General features: G+C 36.5%; 1 protein-coding gene across 1 annotated transcript; it reads right to left on the minus strand.

The window, feature by feature from the left end:
- Positions 1–5,728: 5,728 nt before the first annotated feature.
- LOC120146531 (pleiotropic drug resistance protein 2-like) lies at positions 5,729–12,298 on the minus strand. Its single transcript, XM_039160059.1, has 20 exons — positions 11,858–12,298; positions 11,661–11,781; positions 11,122–11,210; positions 10,895–10,979; positions 10,507–10,797; positions 10,315–10,405; positions 9,325–10,225; positions 9,072–9,232; positions 8,874–8,977; positions 8,601–8,766; positions 8,430–8,516; positions 8,231–8,346; positions 7,818–8,150; positions 7,438–7,728; positions 7,266–7,349; positions 7,033–7,166; positions 6,703–6,930; positions 6,442–6,613; positions 6,109–6,363; positions 5,729–6,019 (listed from the first exon to the last, which is right to left on the minus strand). Exons 1-20 carry the CDS (start codon positions 12,217–12,219, stop codon positions 5,750–5,752), a joined length of 4,341 nt encoding a protein of 1,446 aa, XP_039015990.1. The 5' UTR covers positions 12,220–12,298; the 3' UTR covers positions 5,729–5,749.
- Between the last annotated feature and the right edge of the window lie 1,348 nt (positions 12,299–13,646).

Below are 13,646 nucleotides of genomic sequence, written 5' to 3' on the forward strand. Positions count from 1 at the left end.
AAAGATCTTGTAAGTTTTTGGATCAATCTTGAAACAATCGTTTGTTGCGTTCATCCCAAAAGAGTATAGATAAGAGCAGTTAGTGCAAGTTTCATGATCAAAGTTAGAAGGGATTTTCCTTTCCAGTTAGTGCTTGCCCACATGATAAGATCTTCCCAAGAGCAAATATTGAATTGCAGGCCAGAGGAGGAGAAAACAACAGTCCATAATTGATTAACCATAGGACAATAGAAGAACAAATGTTCCCTTGTTTCACATGGATCATCACAGAGAATGCATTTACGGTAGCTAATAAGCCCCATATGGTAGAGTCTATCTCTAGTTGGAAGTCAATCAAGTAAAGTCATCCAAGTGATTAAACTAAATTTAGGAATGTGTAGAGGGAACCAAATAATTTTTTGCCATGGAACTTGAGGTCTTTATCTCGAAAAGTGTCCCATATATAAGTAATTTTCTCTGCTCTAGTAGTAAGAATGGGGTAAGTCGTAGCTCGTAGCTTGAAGATACGCTTTAGGCTCCAGCTGGAAGAAGAACATATATCAACATTCCAAAAATCATTGCCTTTGAGAACATAGTTATTTATCCAAGCCACCCATAAAGACCCTTATCTTGCCAGATTTTTTTAATAAGGAAAACCATAGAAGCTTTATTCCATGTTTTCAAGTCTTTAATTCCAAGGCCCCCTTCTGATTTTAAGTAACAAACGTGCTGCCAACTCACCCTTGCACCGGTTGCAGATTTATCAGCCCCTTTCTATAAGAAGCGCGAACATAGCTGCTCAACTTTGTTTAACACCGATTGAGGCAGAAAGATTTGCTTGCACCAGTAGTTTGTAATGCTAAATAAAACGGTTTTGATGAGCTCGAGTCTGCCAGCATAACTTAAAGTTTTGGTAGTCCAGTGATTTAGTCTTACTCTAATATTATCAATGAGAGTAGCACAATCATTTTCAGAGATTTTTCTAGAGACCAACGAGATTCCTAAATAGCGAACATGAAAACTGCCATTTTTAAAACCAATGGCCAGATGAATTTCCTCAAGAGTTGAAGGATGTAAACCAGTAGCATAAAAGTCACATTTTAAGGCATTAAGCATTAGGCCAGATATCTCATAAAAAAGATCTAAGACACTTGTGACCCCAATGACAAAATCAATCGAACCTTTGTAGAAAATTAAGAGGTCATCAGCAAAAGAGAGGTGGGTGAGGGCTATTCTTTTGTGTTTAGGATGGTACCCGAAGACACCCTTGTCAGTTGCTAAATTGAGAAGTCTAGAGAGGACATTCATTGAAAGTACAAAAAGTAAATGAGAAAGGGGATCACCTTGTCTAATTCCTTTGATCCTTTAAAAAAACCAATTAAGGTCCTATTGAAGGATATGGAATATCTTGCTGTAAAGAAGCATATTTCAATCCATTTGATGAAGATTGAAGGCAGACCAATAACTTTAAGAATGGCAGAGATGAAATCCCAATGAAGAGTATCAAAGGCTTTATGAAGATCAATCTTAAGGGAACATCTAGGAGAGATATTTTTTTCTATTGTAACCTCTAACCAATTCTTGAGCAATAAGAGTATTATCCACAATGCTTCTTTCTTTAACAAAAGTTGTTTGGTTTAGGGAGACTAAATCAAGAATGAGCTTTTGTAGTTTACTAACCAGAAATTTGGAGATGGCCTTGTAAAAGACTGAACAACATGAAATTGGTGTGAAATCCTTAACTTTGCTTGGGTTAGGAATTTTAGGTACCAATGCTATGATTGTAGCATTAAAAGCTGGGAGAAGGGAAGAATCAAGAAACAAATGCTTAACAGCAGCAGTGACATCTTCTCCTATGATATGCCAAGCTTTTTTTTAAAAAGAAAGGAGTGTAGCCATCTGGCCCAGGAGACTTGTCATTTCTTTGACAAAAGAAGGCAACCTTAATTTCCTCATTAGTGATTTCCTTAATAAGATCATGAGCATTGTCTTCGGTAATAGTGAACTGAAAAATATCTTTCATCATCTTTTGTGCTTAAGAGCAAGAGCAGAATGGAATAGTTTGGAACATTTTCATCCTCTTTAAGCCACTGTATCTTTGTTTTTTGCTTTAAAAACAGAGTTTCAGCTTTAAAAACAGAGTTTCAGCTGATTCGAGGGATTTAAGATCATTTTGCAGCTGAATTTCCTTTTCAATAGAATCCTCACCCCTAAGAGTTTTAAGTTGTTGATGCTCTAATTCAGATTTCTTATGAAGAACCCTTAAAGTGATATCACTATAATTAGAATGATTGAGTTCTCTAAGCCTGACTTTTAGTCGCTTAAGTTTAGAAAAAAGATATTGCATTGGATTTCCTTGAGTAAGAATGATCCAAGATTATTGAACTATAGTCAAAAAATTAGGGTGATGAGCCTAGAAATTGAAGAACTTGAAAGGTTTAGGTCTATTTGCTTGAGCATCCTTGGAGAGCCAGACTAAAGATAAGCAATGATAAGATATTCTAGGAGGAAGGAATTCAACATAAGAACTTTTAAAACTGCTCATCCAGATATGGTTAACTAAGACTCTGTCAAGCTTTCTAGCAAGAAAAGAATTTTGCTGCTTGTTGCTCCAAGTGAAGGTTGGACCAAAAAAGAAGTTATCTAAGAGATCGAGGTCAGAAATAATGTCCTGAAATTCTGTCACATCTGAAGAAATTATAGGACCTAGAAGTGCAGTGTCAGAACTTTCATTGGGGGTGAAGTGTGACATTAAAGTCACCTCCAAGAATCCAGGGGGATATACCAGCGATGAAACGCAGGAGTCGAAGCTGTTGCCAGAGAGATCTTCTCTTAACACCATCGTTACTCCCGTAGACAACAATACTAGTAAGAGAGGCACCAAGATGAAAGCCTTTGATAAACACACATTGATCAGTAGTTTGAATAACAGAAAAATCCAGGCCAATTTTCCAAAGAAGGCAAATTCTACCATTAACAGCAACATCATAATTTGTAGCAGCAATCCAATTTTAAAATTGTTATGCAGAATATTTCCAGCCTTATCAGCTTTAACTCTAGTTTCCAAAAGACAAAGAACTTTAACTTTATTCTGGATAGCTCTTTTGAGTACTTTTTCTTGTTTTAAAGGACAATTTAGTCCTCTAACGTTCCAAAAGGCAACAATCATTGAGAAAGGTTGGCAATGGCAACCTCATTGCCATCTTCAAGAGTGGACTTAGCCATCACTAGTTTGTCTTTCTTTTTAGATTTTAGATCGTTAACTAGAGTAGCTACACCTAGAGCAGACTTTCGAGGTTTTCGATTAGCACTGCTGCTACAGGGTTAGAATCATCAACCCAGTTAAGAACTTCGAATCTGTTAGAGGAAGCAGCTAGGGATGAATTTAGCTTGTCTTTAATTGGCCTACCCCTGCCTTTCTTAGTAGCAGCTCGAGAGCTATCACCCTTATCAATAGATTGAGGAGCATTTGGTTCAAGATTTAGTGGTACCTCTATTGGTACCTCACAGTAAGATTAGGATCCTTATCGAATTCTTTGCTAATAGGTTTCGGGGTTTCATCAATATGGTTTTGCTCCTTAGAATCCAGAATAGAGGGAAGCTGATTTTCTTGTAAGAGCTCAATTCCCCCAATAGCAGATTCAACTTTAACAATTTGAGAGTGTTCTTTTTTTCCTCCAAATTTGAGTCTTAACTGGAACTTGGACTTTAGAATTCTTACAACCTTTATCAGAATGTCCAAAAATACAACAAGATTTGCATCGAGGTGGAAGCCAAGGAATCTCGACAACAACCGAAACAATTGTCCCTTCACTAAGGATCACATCTATAAATTTAGATTTCATCTGTTACCCTTATCTCTATGCAAATTTTAGCATATTCATGGCGAGTCTTAACAGCTGTTATAGAGTCCATGGAAAAGGGGATTCCAATGGCACTCGCAATGTAGCTTAAGCCAACACGGTTAAAAAGTTCTAGGGGAACATTAAAGAGGTGTACCCAAACAGGTAACCTAGACAGATCAAAATTTAGTCTACGCATATTTGGTTCCCATTTCCTAAGAATCAAGGGCTTGTTAAATATATGCCAAGTTCGTTCTCTAATACCCAATTTCTATCATATTCAGAAGAAAATGTGAAAATGTAAAGATTGTTACCAGTATAGCTAACCTTTACGTGATTACCCGCTAAAGCTTTCTTCCAAAGATTCTCCACAATCCGCTGCATAGAAGCAAATCTGAGTGTTGCACCAAGAAATTGACCCACGAGCGAGAGATTCCATTCGGAAGTTTCAGATTGAAAGACCTCTGGAGAAGGTTGAACCACTGTGGAACCATCGCGAGCCCTAGGAGGATAGTAATCTAAGCCTTGACCCACTGTGCACCCAAAAAGATCTCTCCTCGTTCAAGAAGTAAAATGGGATCAGGAAAACAGAAGGTAAAAAACAAAGCTCCAAAAGAAGAACGGAGGCGCTGAAGACGCGACAGAGATCCTCAAATCCGTTAGGCCAGCTAACGTGCACCCATGCTCAATTTACTAAAGTTAAAATAAATATTATTTTCTTATTAGTAATAGTAACTTATTCTAATGGTACGGGGAAAGGCTCTCACGCCTTAGGTTTCAAGTTCAATCCCACATAGCCTCAATTTCTCCCTTTTCCTCTATTATTTTTTTTCTTGGTTGAAAGGAGATGGGAAAATACAAGCTCAATCCCTTGAACTTTTAGAAGTTTAAAAATTGTCCTTAAAATTGCAAATCCTCACAAAACAGTCTCCGAAATTTAGATAATTGAATTTAAATTAAAAACAACTGCAAATTTGGGTGTTACGCGGGCATCGAAGCAGGTGGGTTGAATGGGAGGGCCCCTTGCGGAGGCACTACGATCATCATCATCTAATTCATCGCCTATTAGTGTTCTGCATCAGTTGCCGAGGGGTTCTACATCAGCACTTGAATTTAGTCACTTGAAATAAAACCAAATTATAGCTTAATTCTTTCTTTAGTTTTTTTGTTCTTTTTTCAAGTGGAAATGGTAACTTAAAGTTTCAAATGACTAGCGGTTCTAGGAATGAGAAATCCACAGAACAGGTTCCAAAAACAAAGGAAGAATAACATGATAATGATAGCAACTTGATGAATTAGACAAAAACCACATGAATTTCATTGGTTAATGCACGCACACTACGTAGGCGCATCTATTCGAACTTAGGATTTTAAGAAAGAATAACACTCTTATTGATAACCGAGACCGCTTGATGGATTCAAATCTTTACCAACGATAACTATACTCGACTCACACTATGCAGGCACAGTTGCTCAAACTAGGACTTTAAGATAGAATAATACTCTCTTTGATCAGTAAGGCCCCTTGATGGGTTCGAATCTTTACCACTGATATCTATACTTGAAACGAGATAAGAAGTTGCACCTTGAATGTTGGATTGATCATTCGTCGCATGATTATTTGCACCAAAATCAATAAACCAAGTAGTAAAAGTGTTTCAATGATATTGTTCATTGATGCAGGAGGGATTCGGATTAAATGCAGCTAAGCAATCGCATCTCCACCATGTTGAATATGTTAAATACGAAGTAAAGCTAAAGAACAGAGAAGAGCTAGAAATTGCAGCAAAGCATATTCATTCATTTAATGTGAAAAAAATTGTGGCCTTTATGGAAAACCATGTTTAAAAGAATAACATAATCAGTTGAAGTTCTCACCGATTACTTACTAGTGAGTTTTCTATATTCCTAAAACATATAATATATGTTTATCTCCTTTGAAAGTTGAGGAACTTGATTCCATAGGCAAATACGAAGAAGAAAAGGAGACACCAGCCAATATGAGCCACTGCAACAACTGGAAGAAAGCTGTGTTCAAACCCCAATTCTTCCTTAAGGAAGCTCTTTATTGTAATATTTTGCCGTCCAGGGACCTCGAGAGGAGCGTCCTTATCACCCACTTGAGAAGTCACTAAGCCATAAAGTGTCCATGCCACTGGAGAAGCCCAATAATACCATCTCCACCATATAGGGATTTGCTGCCATGGATGAACAAACCAAATTTTAGCTTCTTTTTTCCTTACTTTTCTTTATATTTTTTTCTCAAGGGGAAAGGGAAATGACTTACAGTTCTGGGAATGAGAAAACCAGAGAACAAGTTCCAAAAACTAAGGAAGAATGACATGACAATGGCGGCAACTTGATGACCAGGTGTTAGAGCAACAATCATCATTCCATACAAAGTGAAGTAGACAAAGCATGTTAGTATGTAGTAATAAAACCACAAGAATTTCACTGGCGTCCATTCGAATCCGATCATTGAGTAAAGAAGTAATGTGTAAATGAGAGTTTGTATTGCAGTATAGATTGTCTCTATTGCCACCTGAAGTAAAAAAGGGTAGTTCTTATAAGTCCACCATGGACAATCACTTTCATTTGTACTGAACTGAAAATTCTTTACCTGAGCGAATGCATAAGGCAATTCGGAGTACATTCCGGCTGCTCTTTCACGGTAGAAGACGGTTCTCTCAATTGCAACAACGGACTGAACAGCTGAAGCATTGGTAGCTCCAAGGAAAAGAACGGCAGAATACAATGCTCCAAGAAGATTCATCAGGTCTTGTTGTCTTGATCTAATGATCAGAATAGTTTTTATTTAATGCCAAATTTGAATCACCCTATGGAGAACAAATTGTTTCACGATAAAAGAAAATTTGCTTACATTTTTTCTCCTTTGTTCCAGAATATAAGACCGAATAAGATACCGATAACTATGGTCATGAAAAATCGAATGGCATTGTACCGAGGGTTCCTCCAGTAAGACCAATGTTGTTTCCAAAAGCAAGCCTTGCATTGTGTGAAGAATGACTGAGAATATTTTGTTGGGAAGAAAAGGTCTTTTGATCCAGGTGCTGGTTCACAAAGATCTTTGATAAGTTCTTGATTCATCCTGAATGTTTGTAAACGATGAAATTGAGTATAATGAATCATAAGTCTTGTCCAATTTCAGAGGAAAAAGATTGTCAACTATGTTAATTGCATTTAGACATACCGATAAAGTGATGAGTTGGAGTAAATATCTGCAAAATTCACATCTAGTTGAGCCTCAACTGATGGAGCACTGACCTCAAGCATCCATGTTGCCGGATTGTATCCATTTCCGATCTTCGGAACCCCTTGGACGGCCTGCAGTCAAAGATGCAATTTTAGAACTAGTTTATGTTGCTCAACTCTGTCATCAAGAATCTAACAAGGATTTTCTAAAGGGAAATTAGAAGCTCTAACCTCAAAATATTCTATAAGCTTGCGAGAATGCCGACCGAGAGGTCCAGCATAAATGACTTGCCCTCCTCTTTTCATTAACAGCAACTGCAACAAGCATAATACTAAGCTGAATGCAGGCAGTAGGAATTACACAACTAAAAGAAGTGACATAAGTCCCTGGAGAGTTTTATACCTCATCGAATGCTTCAAATATGTCGATGCTAGGTTGGTGAATTGTGCAGACAACAGTTCTCCCTGTGTCCACAGTGTTCCTCACAGTTCGCATAACGATCGCAGCAGCTCGGGCATCAAGCCCTGAAGTTGGCTCATCCATAAAGATGATGGAAGGATTAGCAACCAGCTCTACTGCAATTGTCAACCTTTTCCTTTGTTCCGTCGAAAGACCATCGACTCCTGGAAGTCCAACTAAAGCATTCCTTATTGGTTTGAGCTCAACCAACTCCATAACTTCGTCAACAAACATCTATAGAAGAAAAAAATCAATATCTAGTTTTACGATGGGAAAATTGTTGATGAGTTCAAAACAAGAACACTGCAGATGTTTTTACAAACCTTTCTAGTCTTCATGTCGATGTTGGAAGCAAGGCGAAGCCAAGCGGAGTACAAGAGTGATTCATAAACCGTGACATTTGGGGAGTGAATGTCATTTTGTTCACAGTAACCGCTGACACGAGCAAAGGTTGCTTGGTTCTTGGTGTAGCCTGAGATGGTGATATGTCCTTCAATGCATCCGCCTGTTTTTCTCCCAGCTAAAACGTCCATCAGGGTTGTCTTCCCAGCTCCACTAACACCCACCAATGCTGTCAATATTCCTGGTCTGAAAGCACCACTAACGTCTCGTAGCAACTGAAGACGGTCTTCTTTGATACCTTGAGCCTTCATTTCCTAGTGAAGAAACCATGGTTTTCACGTCAAATGTTTGCTCATCAAACCAAAAATGTTAATATAACATGCAAGTAACTTACAGCAGGCATATCAACATAGTAGTTAACATGGTTGAATGCAAGTGAAAGAGGTTGGAAAGGCAAAACCATGCCTTTTCTAGGATTTTTTGGAGTGTTTCTTGCTTTTAGAAGAATACCTGTAAATCATTCAGAAACATTAAACACTTCTAGACAGATGGAATAAGTACTTTAACTCGAAGTTTAAACTTTGTTCGGTTACCTTCCGGTATTCTTCCGCCTGAGTATGGGTTTTTAGTATTCTTTTTCTCGTCTTCGTCTACGACTACGGCTTTGGAATCACCCAAGGCTGAAAGTTCATTAACAGATTGAATATTCAACCACAAATAATTGTAACTTGTAAGTGTAAGAACAAATTAAGAATGTCACTAACGGTTCAAGAAAGTCAATGCTCCGATAAATAAAATGTTGAAGACAAGAGAGAACCCAAAGAGTGCTCCAACACAAATCCAAAACCAATATTCTTCAGTAAAGAAGCCTCTGGTGTTGAGAAGAACTTTCCCTACTGTTGGTGCATCAATTCTGGGGTCTGTATTGTTCTGCATTGCATCAATTTTATACAAGGTATTGATTTATGAATGGCTAACCAAAGTTTATATAACTGAATGCATAAAGAGATTAAACACGGAGGCTTCGAATATCTTACCGCACTCCACCTTTTGTCGAGGAATTCATTCATGACAATGGCGTTTTGTCCATACATCATAGGAGAAACGTAATATCCCCAGATCATCCATGGATCAATGTCGTCTGCAAGTAAAAGCCGTGTTAATAATACTTGAAATGAAGTAAAAGGTTTAACAGAGAACCGTGTTTTAGCGACAAAGAGAGGTCGAACACTTACTTTTGGCGACGATGAAACCTCCAAGTACAAAAACTAACAATAAGGTGAAGGTGCCCAAGGTGTTTGCAACCACTTGTGTTCTTCCTACCGCAGCAATGAACCTAAAGAGCGACAATGCCATCTGGTGGATGCCAAAGAATGCCAAGAACTGTCGGAAAAACCTGGAGATCAGAAGGAAAATGGTGTTTAATCAAAGGTTGAAATAAAAACATGGTGAATTAATGATCAATGATTTGCTTTCATTGTAACTTACCTGCTAGCAGCTGGAGCAAAGCCAATGGTGTAGTATGTTAGAGCAATCCATATCCCTGATTCCACAAGTGATAGTGGGATTCTAAGCACCCAAATTGGTAAGCCAAAAGCCCATGCAGGATAAAACAAGAAGTCTCTCTGTTTATAGAACACTGGCAGCCTGAAAACAGTCATTGCAAGTTCTGCCATTCCATTGAACATCACATTGATTAAACTGAAAAACAAGGCCCCGAAAAACTTTTGACCGTTTTCGAATGTGCCCACTGGCATTTCAGTTCTAAAGAACACTGTCAAGGCAATCAACGACATGATTGTTATTTGGATGGTCTTGAATATGTAAACGAATGAATTTCGCTTCATTAGCATCCATTCCCTTGCAAAGCATGCCCTGAATAGTTCCCAATTGGAAATACCATATTTTTCAGTAACTAAAGCAGCGGGGTGGGTTCTAGTTCTGTCATAAGGAACGCTAAGATCTGATGAAAGCTGCTGGCCAATGCGGAAGCAACTAAAGCCATTGACGAAATCCGAAACTGAAACATATCTATAAGGTCGGTTCTTTTGGAACCAATATTGCTGTTGGTCCTTCTTGGAAGTTACCTCTTGCAGAAAGTCTGCAATTCCTTTTCTCTCAGGACACTTGAAGCCCATGAATTCAAAGAAATCGAGGACACTCTCTCGTGGACCCTGGTAAACAATTTGACCCTCTGAAAGTACGATAATGTCATCGAATAGATCGTATGTCTCTGGTGCCGGTTGTAGAAGAGAAATGACCATGGTTACATCCATGATATGAACCATTTGTCTCATAAACTTGCAAATCTGGAAAGTTGTTGAACTGTCCAACCCTGTTGATATTTCATCCATAAAAAGTGCCTTTGCTGGTCCGACCAACATTTCTCCTGCAACATGATGGTTTCAATCATTTCTCCGAACGATAGCATCACAATTAACTGTGATATACAAAGTCTGTATGCTTAAACTTTTATACCTGTAGTCACACGCTTCTTTTGGCCACCGGAAATACCCCGACGCATATCATCTCCGACCATGATATCCGCGCAGATATCCAACACAAGAATCTGTTGCAAATGCTTACAAGAGTCAATTTTTACCTTGTAATTTGATTGTCTAGATGATAAACAAAGAGATAAACCAATAACTCGAGACAAAGAGGACTAACCTTTAGAATATAATCCGTGACCAAGCTTGTTTCTTGGCCTGCAACTGCTGTGGCTTTCATGAATGCATCAATCTCAGAATCTGGCTTAATTCCAACTTCTTTCTCTCTTCTTGATAGCTCGGAAAGCATTTCGTACCTCGTACCGACTCCCAAACATCGTCCCGAGAAATCTAATGTCTCCCTCACTGTCATTTCGCCATAGTGAAGATCATGTTGACTGATATAAGCGCATGTTCTTTGAGGAACGAATTCCGACAATTCGTGACCGCAATAAGTGACTTTCCCAGACGACTATTCACAAAGCCAAGTTAATATTAGGAGACCATATGCCATTTTAGATAAACCATTTAAATAGATAGAACCTATTAGAAAAGAGTCGGAATATCACTCTTAGATCACGATCAAGCTTTCCGGTAAGTGCCATTAATAACGTTGATTTTCCAGCTCCTGGAGGACCTAAAAGTAGAGTCATCCTGAAAATATTCATCTTATATTAAATGAAAAAACGTATCCATTTCATCGAAAGAAACACTTGATCAATACTATTTGGCTTGTTCAAAATACTTTCGTGTTACAAAATGAAACAAAAAGGTGACTAAAATTTCATGGAAATACCTTGAAGGTTTTACTATGCCACTAACATCTTTAAGTATCTGGTTTTTTCTCTTCTTAGATGGTGCAAGCCGAACTAATCCAAGAATGCTCTGTTTTTCAAGGAAGTTAAAACATGGAAATTGAATAAATCCAAAGAAAATCAATTATATCAAAATTTAAAATTTAATCTTTATTTTAACTTTGTGAAGTTGATTTCTATATTATTTTATTAAAAAATTGCGGTCCCTTCATTAACTTCTCTACAATTTCCAAAAGACGAATACATTCAATTTTGAAAACATAAGGAACCAAAAGAAAAAAAAACAATATGATTTTTTGAAAAAATATTTGAATTTCTTATATAACTTTAAATATCAATGATAAAATTATAAATATAGTAAATAAAAATAATTATTTCTTTTGAAAATATGAAAGATTTTGAAAACTAATAGATCCAAAATTCTTTATATCGTGCATCTAAATTAAAAAAAATGTGATTATTATAAAATAATATTTATTTAAAATCATTTTAATTATCCATATACAACACTTTTGTTTACCTCGATGGCATTCAAGGTAACATTAAGCAACGTAGGAAGCGCTCTGCTTCCAACATACACGTCTCCTTCAACTTCCAAATGCTCAAACCGAACTTCAATCGTTGGAATCTCAATCCCCACCCTAAACCGATCCATATACCAAATATCAAAATCAAAATCCAAAAGAAAAAAAGAAGAAAATCTCAAACCCAACTTACCTATCGGTTCTGTCCCTTAATCTTCTCAAAAACTTTCCATTATCTTCTTCAATAACTTTCAACATTCTATCCATCAACTGCTGCTTATCTTGCATTCCAAGCTTAGTGACATCAACTTCGTCGTGAACCACTTTTCCATTATCCAGAACTTGTCTCAACATCCCTTTCCTCAACCGATCATACGTGGGTAACCTCTCAATGGCCGCCCATCGTAGTTCTTCCTCATCATCTTGACGTCCGCTCCTATTGAACACATCCGGCGAAGATTGCCAAACCTCTCTGATGCTCGCCGTCGATGATACCCAGCTCCTTCTGCTGCTCATCGACCTCACTAGATCGTCTCCGGCTAAAGCTGACGCCATAATTTTGATACTAAAAATGCCCCTTTTCACAATACTAATCCGAATGGTTATCTATAACATGATTTCTTGTTTGTTTCTGGCAGAAAAGAAGGGGTTTGGAATGATGAAGACGGAAAAAACGAGTGCTTAAAGGGAGTGGGAAATCAAAACTCGAAGATAAAAGAATAGGAGTCAACACTCTATTGACTCGAAGATAAAACGAGTGCATGGTTAGTGTCAATAAACCAGACGCACGTTGAGTTAAGAAATGGAAAATTGCAGCTACTGAAGGGACTGCTTTTGGTGGGTTTTTAACGGTGTAGTGATAAAAAAAATTATCCTATAATTAAACCACTCTATTGAAGATTTTAAATTTAAGTAATTGTATACATAATCTGTAATTATAAATAAATATTATTCTATAATTATTTAAACTATTAAAAATAGTAACATTTAAAAAGTCAAAGCAGGATAAACATTTATTATAAAAAGTCAACACAAAAATGACTCAATGATTTCTTCATTCTCTAAAAATTATAAAATAATAGTTTGCAGTAGTTAGAGAAATTCCAATTAAGCGAAAAGAAGTTAGGTTTGCTGCTTTTCCGACTATGTATTTCTTCTTTTGACGACGGACCAAACTAATTAAATCAATGTAATTTGTGGATATAAAGAAACTACGTCAAGTTACGTACGGTTGTAAATATCTAAATCTGAAATATTTATGTAGATATAGATTAAAAATTTGGATTTAATTTTGTATTATAACATATATAATATATTTCTTTAATGAGTTAGAATATTTAAAATATGATTTAAATTTTGATTTATTTTAATTTTAAATATATAGTATATGTCAATATTTAATCTATATCTAAACAATAATATTTGAATAATTTATAAATAAAAATAGATTTAAATATTTAAAACGAACTTAAATTTAAACAATTAAAAAATAATAGATATCCACCCATTATTATCACCCCCTACACAAATACTAACCCTCGTAAAAATTAAATAACCTAACGAGTTCCATTTTTTGTTTAATTAAATTATTCAACAAACATTTAAGTAATTATTTGCTAAGATCTTGAGGCTAATATATTATCAACAAACGTTATTCGGAAGAGACTCTTTGAGGCTAAGATCTTGAGGGATCCGATCAAGATTCAGTATGCATACATGCAAAATACATTGCGGAAGTCTGACACTTTAACGTGTTTAATAAGAAAAATTTGCTGTAAATTTTTTAAATATTATTTTCAACGCATAACTTAAAAATTAATATACAAATATAATCATTTAAGTATATTCATCGAGCACAAACTAAATGGCTGCAGTAATTAAGATTTCCATTGTTATTTTTTTAAAATTTTGGTTCGAGCATCGTATATATAGGGATATAAATGTTGATTGCTGAATAATTGGTAGTATTTAAACATATACTA

The sequence above is a fragment of the Hibiscus syriacus genome, unplaced genomic scaffold (assembly GCF_006381635.1).
Source record: "Hibiscus syriacus cultivar Baekdansim isolate YM2019G1 unplaced genomic scaffold, ASM638163v2 tig00110929_pilon, whole genome shotgun sequence".
Classification (NCBI taxonomy): domain Eukaryota; kingdom Viridiplantae; phylum Streptophyta; class Magnoliopsida; order Malvales; family Malvaceae; genus Hibiscus; species Hibiscus syriacus.

Coding starts and splice junctions, on each gene's coding strand:
- LOC120146531 (XM_039160059.1), bottom strand. CDS start 12,219: ATGGCGTCAGCTTTAGCCGGAGACGATCTAGTGAGGTCGATGAGCAGC. Junction 8,767..8,873: donor TCGACAAAAGGTGGAGTGCG/GTAAGATATTCG, acceptor GATGCAATGCAG/AACAATACAGACCCCAGAAT. Junction 6,364..6,441: donor TGCCTTATGCATTCGCTCAG/GTAAAGAATTTT, acceptor TTTTTACTTCAG/GTGGCAATAGAGACAATCTA.